This window comes from Camelina sativa, chromosome 12, assembly GCF_000633955.1.
Source record: "Camelina sativa cultivar DH55 chromosome 12, Cs, whole genome shotgun sequence".
Classification (NCBI taxonomy): Eukaryota; Viridiplantae; Streptophyta; class Magnoliopsida; order Brassicales; family Brassicaceae; genus Camelina; species Camelina sativa.
In genome coordinates, this window is record NC_025696.1 from 15773792 (window position 1) to 15784392 (window position 10601).

At 38.6% G+C, this 10601-nt stretch overlaps 4 protein-coding genes across 7 annotated transcripts; 3 read left to right on the top strand and 1 right to left on the bottom strand.

Moving 5' to 3' along the window:
* Nucleotides 371-2681, top strand: LOC104731862 (farnesyl pyrophosphate synthase 2-like). Its single transcript, XM_010451359.2, has 11 exons — nt 371-567; nt 668-692; nt 792-907; nt 1005-1208; nt 1281-1369; nt 1459-1510; nt 1659-1754; nt 1853-1897; nt 1988-2077; nt 2182-2253; nt 2391-2681. Exons 1-11 carry the CDS (start codon nt 457-459, stop codon nt 2517-2519), a joined length of 1029 nt encoding a protein of 342 aa, XP_010449661.1. The 5' UTR covers nt 371-456; the 3' UTR covers nt 2520-2681.
* LOC104731861 (farnesyl pyrophosphate synthase 2-like) lies at nt 3005-5315 on the top strand. 2 transcript variants are annotated; one of them, XM_010451357.2, is made up of 11 exons: nt 3005-3201; nt 3302-3326; nt 3426-3541; nt 3639-3842; nt 3915-4003; nt 4093-4144; nt 4293-4388; nt 4487-4531; nt 4622-4711; nt 4816-4887; nt 5025-5315. In XM_010451357.2, the coding sequence occupies exons 1-11, from the start codon at nt 3091-3093 to the stop codon at nt 5151-5153; spliced, it is 1029 nt and encodes a 342-aa protein (XP_010449659.1). In that variant the 5' UTR covers nt 3005-3090; the 3' UTR covers nt 5154-5315. The 2 variants fall into 2 exon arrangements, with proteins under 2 accessions (XP_010449659.1, XP_010449658.1); XM_010451356.2 differs by having other exon boundaries at nt 3302-3541.
* Nucleotides 5560-10164, bottom strand: LOC104731859 (glucan endo-1,3-beta-glucosidase 5-like). 2 transcript variants are annotated; one of them, XR_758675.2, is made up of 3 exons: nt 9806-10164; nt 8564-9733; nt 5560-5790 (listed from the first exon to the last, which is right to left on the bottom strand). XR_758675.2 is itself a non-coding variant. In XM_010451352.2 (2 exons), the coding sequence occupies exons 1-2, from the start codon at nt 10132-10134 to the stop codon at nt 8629-8631; spliced, it is 1434 nt and encodes a 477-aa protein (XP_010449654.1). In that variant the 5' UTR covers nt 10135-10164; the 3' UTR covers nt 8423-8628. The 2 variants fall into 2 exon arrangements, 1 of the variants encoding a protein (XP_010449654.1); XM_010451352.2 differs by lacking the exon at nt 5560-5790 and having other exon boundaries at nt 8423-9733.
* Nucleotides 5803-8088, top strand: LOC104731860 (farnesyl pyrophosphate synthase 2-like). 2 transcript variants are annotated; one of them, XM_010451355.2, is made up of 11 exons: nt 5803-5974; nt 6075-6099; nt 6199-6314; nt 6412-6615; nt 6688-6776; nt 6866-6917; nt 7066-7161; nt 7260-7304; nt 7395-7484; nt 7589-7660; nt 7798-8088. In XM_010451355.2, the coding sequence occupies exons 1-11, from the start codon at nt 5864-5866 to the stop codon at nt 7924-7926; spliced, it is 1029 nt and encodes a 342-aa protein (XP_010449657.1). In that variant the 5' UTR covers nt 5803-5863; the 3' UTR covers nt 7927-8088. The 2 variants fall into 2 exon arrangements, with proteins under 2 accessions (XP_010449657.1, XP_010449655.1); XM_010451353.2 differs by having other exon boundaries at nt 6075-6314.

Here is a 10601-nt window from a genome sequence, read left to right on the forward strand (position 1 = left end):
ATGAGGGGGAGATCAGATGGAGGGAAGAAAAAGCCAGTGATTGCTCTTCTTTGGCTCCTCAGCCTATAAGTCTATAAGTCTATAAGACTATAACTATGGAGCTTCAGCGAATCTCTTTGTTTTATGAACTTTTAGTAAATTATGAGTCTTGATCGGTCAGACCAATTATGAGTTTATGAACCTTTATAATTATGAGTTTATGAACCTTTATAATTATGAATATGAGTGTATTTTAACCAATGAACAAACCAATTGGTCATGGTCCAATTTGGTTTGGACAGATTTGGGTGTGGATGTATTTGGACATTGACCGTAAATAAACCATAAATGGTATGTGTCCAAATGGACATGCCCATTTGGTTATGGTCAGACCAATTTACAACCCTAAAGTAACACAATAAACAATTGAATCAGGTGTAGCATTTGGTTTGCACAGCTTCCCTGATTCTCTTATCAATGGCGGATCTGAAATCAACGTTCCTCGATGTTTACTCTACTCTCAAGTCTGACTTGCTTCAAGATCCTTCCTTTGAATTCACCCACGAGTCTCGTCAATGGCTTGAACGGGTATATTCCCTCGAATCACTTTCATTTTTTTTTTCTATTTAAATTCAGATTTTTTTTGATCAATTCGTTTTTTTTGCTGATTTGGTGACTCTCTTTGCAGATGCTTGACTACAATGTACGCGGCGGTGAGAGGAGCCTCTCTCTCTCAGACATTTCATCAAAACTTAATCAACTGACATCAAACACGTGTGTTCTGTTCTGTTCTGTTCTGTTCTGTTCTGCAGGGAAGCTTAATCGTGGTCTCTCCGTGGTTGATAGCTACAAGCTCTTGAAGCAAGGTAAAGAATTGACAGATAAAGAGACTTTCCTCGCATGTGCTCTTGGTTGGTGTATTGAATGGGTATATATATTCCTCTTTGACTCTCTCTTTGTCTCACTCCCTCTCTCTCTCTCTTTGGCTTTCATCTCAATGGTTCTTTTTATCTTTTGCATTGTAGCTTCAAGCTTATTTCCTTGTGCTTGATGACATAATGGACAACTCTGTCACACGCCGTGGCCAGCCTTGTTGGTTCAGACAGCCAAAGGTTGGTATGATTGCTATAAACGATGGGATTCTACTTCGTAATCATATTCACAGGATTCTCAAAAAGCACTTTAAGGGAATGCCTTACTATGTTGACCTCGTTGATTTGTTTAATGAGGTAACTATTTCTTTGGCGTTTAACTTTCCAGTTTCACAATTTATCTCAACTCTGTTCCTACATCGTTTCTAGGTAGAGTTTCAAACAGCTTGTGGACAGATGATTGATTTGATCACTACCTTTGATGGAGAAAAAGATTTGTCCAAGTACTCCTTGCAAATGTGAGAGCTTTCGTCTCTTCTTAATGGTTGGTGCAGTGAAATAGCATTAACATGTTCTGACTGATGATATAGTTTTCTAAAACGTGCAGCCATAGGCGTATTGTCCAGTACAAAACAGCTTATTACTCATTTTATCTTCCTGTGAGTATATATTTTTAATCCCTCCCTCTCTCTCTATCTCTTTAGAGTCACACGTAAGTTATTAAGGCAGCAAAAGAAATGCTTTGGATGTGAAAGGCACATCAGATGATACATTTTAAAACTACTAAACGTTCATTCTTGTAATCAGGTTGCTTGTGCATTGCTTATGGCGGGAGAAAATTTGGAAAGCCATACTGGTGTGAAGGATGTTCTTATTGACATGGGAATTTACTTTCAAGTACAGGTAATTAGATACTATTACATGAGTAAGTTCATATTATGGGCTCAATTCAAGATCCAAAAGAGCAATATTAGCAAGTTGATATCTTTTCTTTTCCATAGGATGATTATCTGGACTGCTTTGCTGATCCCGAGACACTTGGCAAGGTGAAATATTATGCCAACACGTTGCGTTTTTGAAGCTGATCTTATTGTATATGGGTGCTTATCTCATGGGGGATGTGTTGTATAACGCAGATAGGGACAGACATAGAGGATTTCAAATGCTCCTGGTTGGTGGTTAAGGCATTGGAACGCTGCAGTGAAGAACAGACTAAGATACTATATGTGAGAATCAGTTTTCTTTCTAATGTGCACAAGGATCATTTTTCGCATAAGACTGAAGCGGGAACAGCATGTTAATCTGACTGAATAACTTTTCAATGTCTCAGGAGAACTATGGTAAAAGTGAGCCATCAAACGTTGCTAAGGTGAAAGCTCTCTACAAAGAGATTGATCTCGAGGTTTGTCACTAAGAACTAAATTTAGACCTTTCGTTAGTCAAGCAAAGTAGCAAAAGACTGTTATTCATCTGTTATGAAAGTAGAGGCATTAGATCTCATATGTACCATAATCTGCTTTTGATCTTGATATTTCATAGGCTGTGTTCATGGAATATGAGAGGGAAAGCTATGAGAAGCTGACAAAGTTGATCGAAGCTCACCAGAGTAAAGAAATTCAAGCAGTGCTAAAATCTTTCCTGGCTAAGATCTACAAGAGGCAGAAGTAGAGACATACTCTGGCCTCTCTCCGATTTATTCTTCTGACATTATTGTATTGTTTCATGACTTCTTTAGCTCTTTGATCTTTTGTTCCCCCTTCCAGATATCTGAATTTGAGATTCTTGTTGATGCTTATAGTGTAGACTAATAAAATGTCTATGTTTCTTCAATTGTTTTGAATAAAAATATGTGCAATGAAAGAATCATTAATACTTGTTTAATGTGGCCAATTTTGGGTCACATGAGGGTGCAATAGAAATTTGGAAGGACAGGAGGCTGTTTGAGCTCACATCACCTTGCAAAATCGAAACAGGATTAGAGGGAATCTGGTCCAAGTCAAAGANATGAGTGTATTTTAACCAATGAACAAACCAATTGGTCATGGTCCAATTTGGTTTGGACAGATTTGGGTGTGGATGTATTTGGACATTGACCGTAAATAAACCATAAATGGTATGTGTCCAAATGGACATGCCCATTTGGTTATGGTCAGACCAATTTACAACCCTAAAGTAACACAATAAACAATTGAATCAGGTGTAGCATTTGGTTTGCACAGCTTCCCTGATTCTCTTATCAATGGCGGATCTGAAATCAACGTTCCTCGATGTTTACTCTACTCTCAAGTCTGACTTGCTTCAAGATCCTTCCTTTGAATTCACCCACGAGTCTCGTCAATGGCTTGAACGGGTATATTCCCTCGAATCACTTTCATTTTTTTTTTCTATTTAAATTCAGATTTTTTTTGATCAATTCGTTTTTTTTGCTGATTTGGTGACTCTCTTTGCAGATGCTTGACTACAATGTACGCGGCGGTGAGAGGAGCCTCTCTCTCTCAGACATTTCATCAAAACTTAATCAACTGACATCAAACACGTGTGTTCTGTTCTGTTCTGTTCTGTTCTGTTCTGCAGGGAAGCTTAATCGTGGTCTCTCCGTGGTTGATAGCTACAAGCTCTTGAAGCAAGGTAAAGAATTGACAGATAAAGAGACTTTCCTCGCATGTGCTCTTGGTTGGTGTATTGAATGGGTATATATATTCCTCTTTGACTCTCTCTTTGTCTCACTCCCTCTCTCTCTCTCTTTGGCTTTCATCTCAATGGTTCTTTTTATCTTTTGCATTGTAGCTTCAAGCTTATTTCCTTGTGCTTGATGACATAATGGACAACTCTGTCACACGCCGTGGCCAGCCTTGTTGGTTCAGACAGCCAAAGGTTGGTATGATTGCTATAAACGATGGGATTCTACTTCGTAATCATATTCACAGGATTCTCAAAAAGCACTTTAAGGGAATGCCTTACTATGTTGACCTCGTTGATTTGTTTAATGAGGTAACTATTTCTTTGGCGTTTAACTTTCCAGTTTCACAATTTATCTCAACTCTGTTCCTACATCGTTTCTAGGTAGAGTTTCAAACAGCTTGTGGACAGATGATTGATTTGATCACTACCTTTGATGGAGAAAAAGATTTGTCCAAGTACTCCTTGCAAATGTGAGAGCTTTCGTCTCTTCTTAATGGTTGGTGCAGTGAAATAGCATTAACATGTTCTGACTGATGATATAGTTTTCTAAAACGTGCAGCCATAGGCGTATTGTCCAGTACAAAACAGCTTATTACTCATTTTATCTTCCTGTGAGTATATATTTTTAATCCCTCCCTCTCTCTCTATCTCTTTAGAGTCACACGTAAGTTATTAAGGCAGCAAAAGAAATGCTTTGGATGTGAAAGGCACATCAGATGATACATTTTAAAACTACTAAACGTTCATTCTTGTAATCAGGTTGCTTGTGCATTGCTTATGGCGGGAGAAAATTTGGAAAGCCATACTGGTGTGAAGGATGTTCTTATTGACATGGGAATTTACTTTCAAGTACAGGTAATTAGATACTATTACATGAGTAAGTTCATATTATGGGCTCAATTCAAGATCCAAAAGAGCAATATTAGCAAGTTGATATCTTTTCTTTTCCATAGGATGATTATCTGGACTGCTTTGCTGATCCCGAGACACTTGGCAAGGTGAAATATTATGCCAACACGTTGCGTTTTTGAAGCTGATCTTATTGTATATGGGTGCTTATCTCATGGGGGATGTGTTGTATAACGCAGATAGGGACAGACATAGAGGATTTCAAATGCTCCTGGTTGGTGGTTAAGGCATTGGAACGCTGCAGTGAAGAACAGACTAAGATACTATATGTGAGAATCAGTTTTCTTTCTAATGTGCACAAGGATCATTTTTCGCATAAGACTGAAGCGGGAACAGCATGTTAATCTGACTGAATAACTTTTCAATGTCTCAGGAGAACTATGGTAAAAGTGAGCCATCAAACGTTGCTAAGGTGAAAGCTCTCTACAAAGAGATTGATCTCGAGGTTTGTCACTAAGAACTAAATTTAGACCTTTCGTTAGTCAAGCAAAGTAGCAAAAGACTGTTATTCATCTGTTATGAAAGTAGAGGCATTAGATCTCATATGTACCATAATCTGCTTTTGATCTTGATATTTCATAGGCTGTGTTCATGGAATATGAGAGGGAAAGCTATGAGAAGCTGACAAAGTTGATCGAAGCTCACCAGAGTAAAGAAATTCAAGCAGTGCTAAAATCTTTCCTGGCTAAGATCTACAAGAGGCAGAAGTAGAGACATACTCTGGCCTCTCTCCGATTTATTCTTCTGACATTATTGTATTGTTTCATGACTTCTTTAGCTCTTTGATCTTTTGTTCCCCCTTCCAGATATCTGAATTTGAGATTCTTGTTGATGCTTATAGTGTAGACTAATAAAATGTCTATGTTTCTTCAATTGTTTTGAATAAAAATATGTGCAATGAAAGAATCATTAATACTTGTTTAATGTGGCCAATTTTGGGTCACATGAGGGTGCAATAGAAATTTGGAAGGACAGGAGGCTGTTTGAGCTCACATCACCTTGCAAAATCGAAACAGGATTAGAGGGAATCTGGTCCAAGTCAAAGAAGGGACCATTGTTGGAGAGAAGATTTTCATGAACAGGTGTAACAGATATACTCCAGGAAGCACTTGGAAGATTAGTGAAAGTGAAACTATAGTGATGATCACAATCTGTTTGACAACCTTGTATTTGAGTCTCAACTTAGATACTACATTGACAACAAAGGTAGTATAATTGTATGGTTCTGATTTTCTAATATAGTCCCCAATAAGATATTACAGAGATACAATGGTTCTGCTTTTCAGCTTATACGCTCAAAATACGTGATTTCAAATACAATAAAATACATCTGACCCTCTATATTTATGTAATNGTAACACAATAAACAATTGAATCAGGTGTAGCATTTGGTTTGCACAGCTTCCCTGATTCTCTTATCAATGGCGGATCTGAAATCAACGTTCCTCGATGTTTACTCTACTCTCAAGTCTGACTTGCTTCAAGATCCTTCCTTTGAATTCACCCACGAGTCTCGTCAATGGCTTGAACGGGTATATTCCCTCGAATCACTTTCATTTTTTTTTTCTATTTAAATTCAGATTTTTTTTGATCAATTCGTTTTTTTTGCTGATTTGGTGACTCTCTTTGCAGATGCTTGACTACAATGTACGCGGCGGTGAGAGGAGCCTCTCTCTCTCAGACATTTCATCAAAACTTAATCAACTGACATCAAACACGTGTGTTCTGTTCTGTTCTGTTCTGTTCTGTTCTGCAGGGAAGCTTAATCGTGGTCTCTCCGTGGTTGATAGCTACAAGCTCTTGAAGCAAGGTAAAGAATTGACAGATAAAGAGACTTTCCTCGCATGTGCTCTTGGTTGGTGTATTGAATGGGTATATATATTCCTCTTTGACTCTCTCTTTGTCTCACTCCCTCTCTCTCTCTCTTTGGCTTTCATCTCAATGGTTCTTTTTATCTTTTGCATTGTAGCTTCAAGCTTATTTCCTTGTGCTTGATGACATAATGGACAACTCTGTCACACGCCGTGGCCAGCCTTGTTGGTTCAGACAGCCAAAGGTTGGTATGATTGCTATAAACGATGGGATTCTACTTCGTAATCATATTCACAGGATTCTCAAAAAGCACTTTAAGGGAATGCCTTACTATGTTGACCTCGTTGATTTGTTTAATGAGGTAACTATTTCTTTGGCGTTTAACTTTCCAGTTTCACAATTTATCTCAACTCTGTTCCTACATCGTTTCTAGGTAGAGTTTCAAACAGCTTGTGGACAGATGATTGATTTGATCACTACCTTTGATGGAGAAAAAGATTTGTCCAAGTACTCCTTGCAAATGTGAGAGCTTTCGTCTCTTCTTAATGGTTGGTGCAGTGAAATAGCATTAACATGTTCTGACTGATGATATAGTTTTCTAAAACGTGCAGCCATAGGCGTATTGTCCAGTACAAAACAGCTTATTACTCATTTTATCTTCCTGTGAGTATATATTTTTAATCCCTCCCTCTCTCTCTATCTCTTTAGAGTCACACGTAAGTTATTAAGGCAGCAAAAGAAATGCTTTGGATGTGAAAGGCACATCAGATGATACATTTTAAAACTACTAAACGTTCATTCTTGTAATCAGGTTGCTTGTGCATTGCTTATGGCGGGAGAAAATTTGGAAAGCCATACTGGTGTGAAGGATGTTCTTATTGACATGGGAATTTACTTTCAAGTACAGGTAATTAGATACTATTACATGAGTAAGTTCATATTATGGGCTCAATTCAAGATCCAAAAGAGCAATATTAGCAAGTTGATATCTTTTCTTTTCCATAGGATGATTATCTGGACTGCTTTGCTGATCCCGAGACACTTGGCAAGGTGAAATATTATGCCAACACGTTGCGTTTTTGAAGCTGATCTTATTGTATATGGGTGCTTATCTCATGGGGGATGTGTTGTATAACGCAGATAGGGACAGACATAGAGGATTTCAAATGCTCCTGGTTGGTGGTTAAGGCATTGGAACGCTGCAGTGAAGAACAGACTAAGATACTATATGTGAGAATCAGTTTTCTTTCTAATGTGCACAAGGATCATTTTTCGCATAAGACTGAAGCGGGAACAGCATGTTAATCTGACTGAATAACTTTTCAATGTCTCAGGAGAACTATGGTAAAAGTGAGCCATCAAACGTTGCTAAGGTGAAAGCTCTCTACAAAGAGATTGATCTCGAGGTTTGTCACTAAGAACTAAATTTAGACCTTTCGTTAGTCAAGCAAAGTAGCAAAAGACTGTTATTCATCTGTTATGAAAGTAGAGGCATTAGATCTCATATGTACCATAATCTGCTTTTGATCTTGATATTTCATAGGCTGTGTTCATGGAATATGAGAGGGAAAGCTATGAGAAGCTGACAAAGTTGATCGAAGCTCACCAGAGTAAAGAAATTCAAGCAGTGCTAAAATCTTTCCTGGCTAAGATCTACAAGAGGCAGAAGTAGAGACATACTCTGGCCTCTCTCCGATTTATTCTTCTGACATTATTGTATTGTTTCATGACTTCTTTAGCTCTTTGATCTTTTGTTCCCCCTTCCAGATATCTGAATTTGAGATTCTTGTTGATGCTTATAGTGTAGACTAATAAAATGTCTATGTTTCTTCAATTGTTTTGAATAAAAATATGTGCAATGAAAGAATCATTAATACTTGTTTAATGTGGCCAATTTTGGGTCACATGAGGGTGCAATAGAAATTTGGAAGGACAGGAGGCTGTTTGAGCTCACATCACCTTGCAAAATCGAAACAGGATTAGAGGGAATCTGGTCCAAGTCAAAGAAGGGACCATTGTTGGAGAGAAGATTTTCATGAACAGGTGTAACAGATATACTCCAGGAAGCACTTGGAAGATTAGTGAAAGTGAAACTATAGTGATGATCACAATCTGTTTGACAACCTTGTATTTGAGTCTCAACTTAGATACTACATTGACAACAAAGGTAGTATAATTGTATGGTTCTGATTTTCTAATATAGTCCCCAATAAGATATTACAGAGATACAATGGTTCTGCTTTTCAGCTTATACGCTCAAAATACGTGATTTCAAATACAATAAAATACATCTGACCCTCTATATTTATGTAATTTCTCCATCCTATATTCTACTATATCGCTCAAAAAATGTAACTCTGAAAATTTCCCAACTTCACATTGTAAGAGTCCAGATCAATACTCCAATGCAAATGTGACAGATAGACCACCTTGCCATTGCCTCAGCACTTGACGATAAGCCTTTATCAGTAACGCCCACAAGAAACCGACAATCCCCAACTGAAGGATCTAAGAAGGTGACCATGCCAAGTCCATCAAAGTCGCAGCTCTTTTCATTTTGCATCTGCATCTGATAGTAGCTGTTGAAAGCGTATGAGATATTATCCTTTTCACCAAGCTGGCTGCACGAGCCCCCGTCGTTGAGCGTTGTGCAATCTGCTTCACTGCAAGCAAGCCTGAGGTGGTCTCCAACTAGGGTCATGTCTCTTGCTGGGTGAGCCACACACCACCTAGAAGGAAGGTAAGCCACATCTTTTGCATTCTTGAGTCCTCTGTTGCCTAGTCCTAAGTTGAGACGATACTTGGCCTGTCCATCGAAAGAGAAGATTCCCCAGTGCCTCTCAAAGTTACCAGGCAATGTACTCTTCGCTCCTTCGTCAAGCAATCCGAAAAGATAGACATCCGCAGGAGGAGAGCCTGGCCTGAGCGGTGTTCCTTTGTTGCTCAACACATGGCTAATAAGCCCTTGATTAAAAACCCTGGCTGCCGTGAGATTAGCACCAACTGCTCCATCCGTAGGCCAACCAATCTCACCAATAACTATAGGCATCTGACCATATCCAAGCTTGGTGAGAGCAGAAACAAGAGTGTCAAAGTTCCCATCAAATGCATTATAGTAAGTGTTAGGCCCATCAGGAACCGGATGACTACTCCCCTCAAAAAAGGCATAGTCTTGTGGGAAATCCGAGTTTCCATAAAGACTAAGGAAAGGATAGATATTAACCACAAAAGGAGAGCCATTAGAGTTGAGAAACGAAACCAACTGAGTCATGATCTGTGTGAGCTCAGGCCGGAACGTCCCCTGGGAAGGAACATTAGCCTCATACGCATCCGCATTACAAGGAACCACCAGCTTCACATAGTTAGCAAGATTTGCCTTAACCAAAGACTGTTGCAAATTAACCATAGCTGGAACAACTAAGTTCTGAAACTGACCACCATAACCAGTCAGAAACGGCTCATTCCCTACTGCAACATACCTATCATTACAAAGATTTCAGCTGAGAGATTTGTTGAATCATAGCATAAAGAGAGAAATGGTAACCTTTTACCTAATATCAGCACCGTTTTTGCCGATGAAGCGAGAGAGATTTTGCTGGACGAACAAATCAGAATTGAAAGATGAGAGCATCTCATTAGGAATGCCGACCATAACTTGGATTCCAGTACCCATCAAAGCTCGAAGCGCATCTGGATTGGTATCAAAGAGCTTAACTTTAGTAATCTTGTTCGCTTTGAGTAGATCCACCACAGTTGAAGGTCTCATCTTGTGAAACGACAACGTTCCCCAGTTCACACCGATTGCTGAATCCACTACCTCATACGAGACAAAGAGAAGGGAGAGAGTAAACAGAGCTACTACACCTTCACCGCTTCCCATCTCTCTCTAACAGTGGTCGACAAAGATATCAATTTTTTCAAAGGTTACTTACAGCTTTATTATTTTTATGAACAAGACTGCGAGCTGTTTTTTGTTTACACAAAACGGCACAACGTTTGGTTACGAAATATAAAAACGACAGGAGTTTGATAATTTGGCGACAATACAGGGTTGATTGCATCGCTGGATTTGGCTGGAGAAACAAACCGTCCTTGTCCCGTCTTTATAGAGAGAAATAGATTCTCTCCTTTGCGTATCTTCTTCTTTCTTCTTCCTTCTTCATCATCCGCCTGAACCTGCGGATTTCGATTCTTCAAATTCAATGTCTTATGCTTATCTCTTCAAGTATATCATCATCGGCGATACTGGTAAACTCCTTCTGCCTTCTCTTTTTTTTTTTTTTTTTTTTTTTTTTTTTTTTTTTTTTTTTTTTTTTTTTTTTTTTTTTTTTTTTTTTTTTTTTTTTT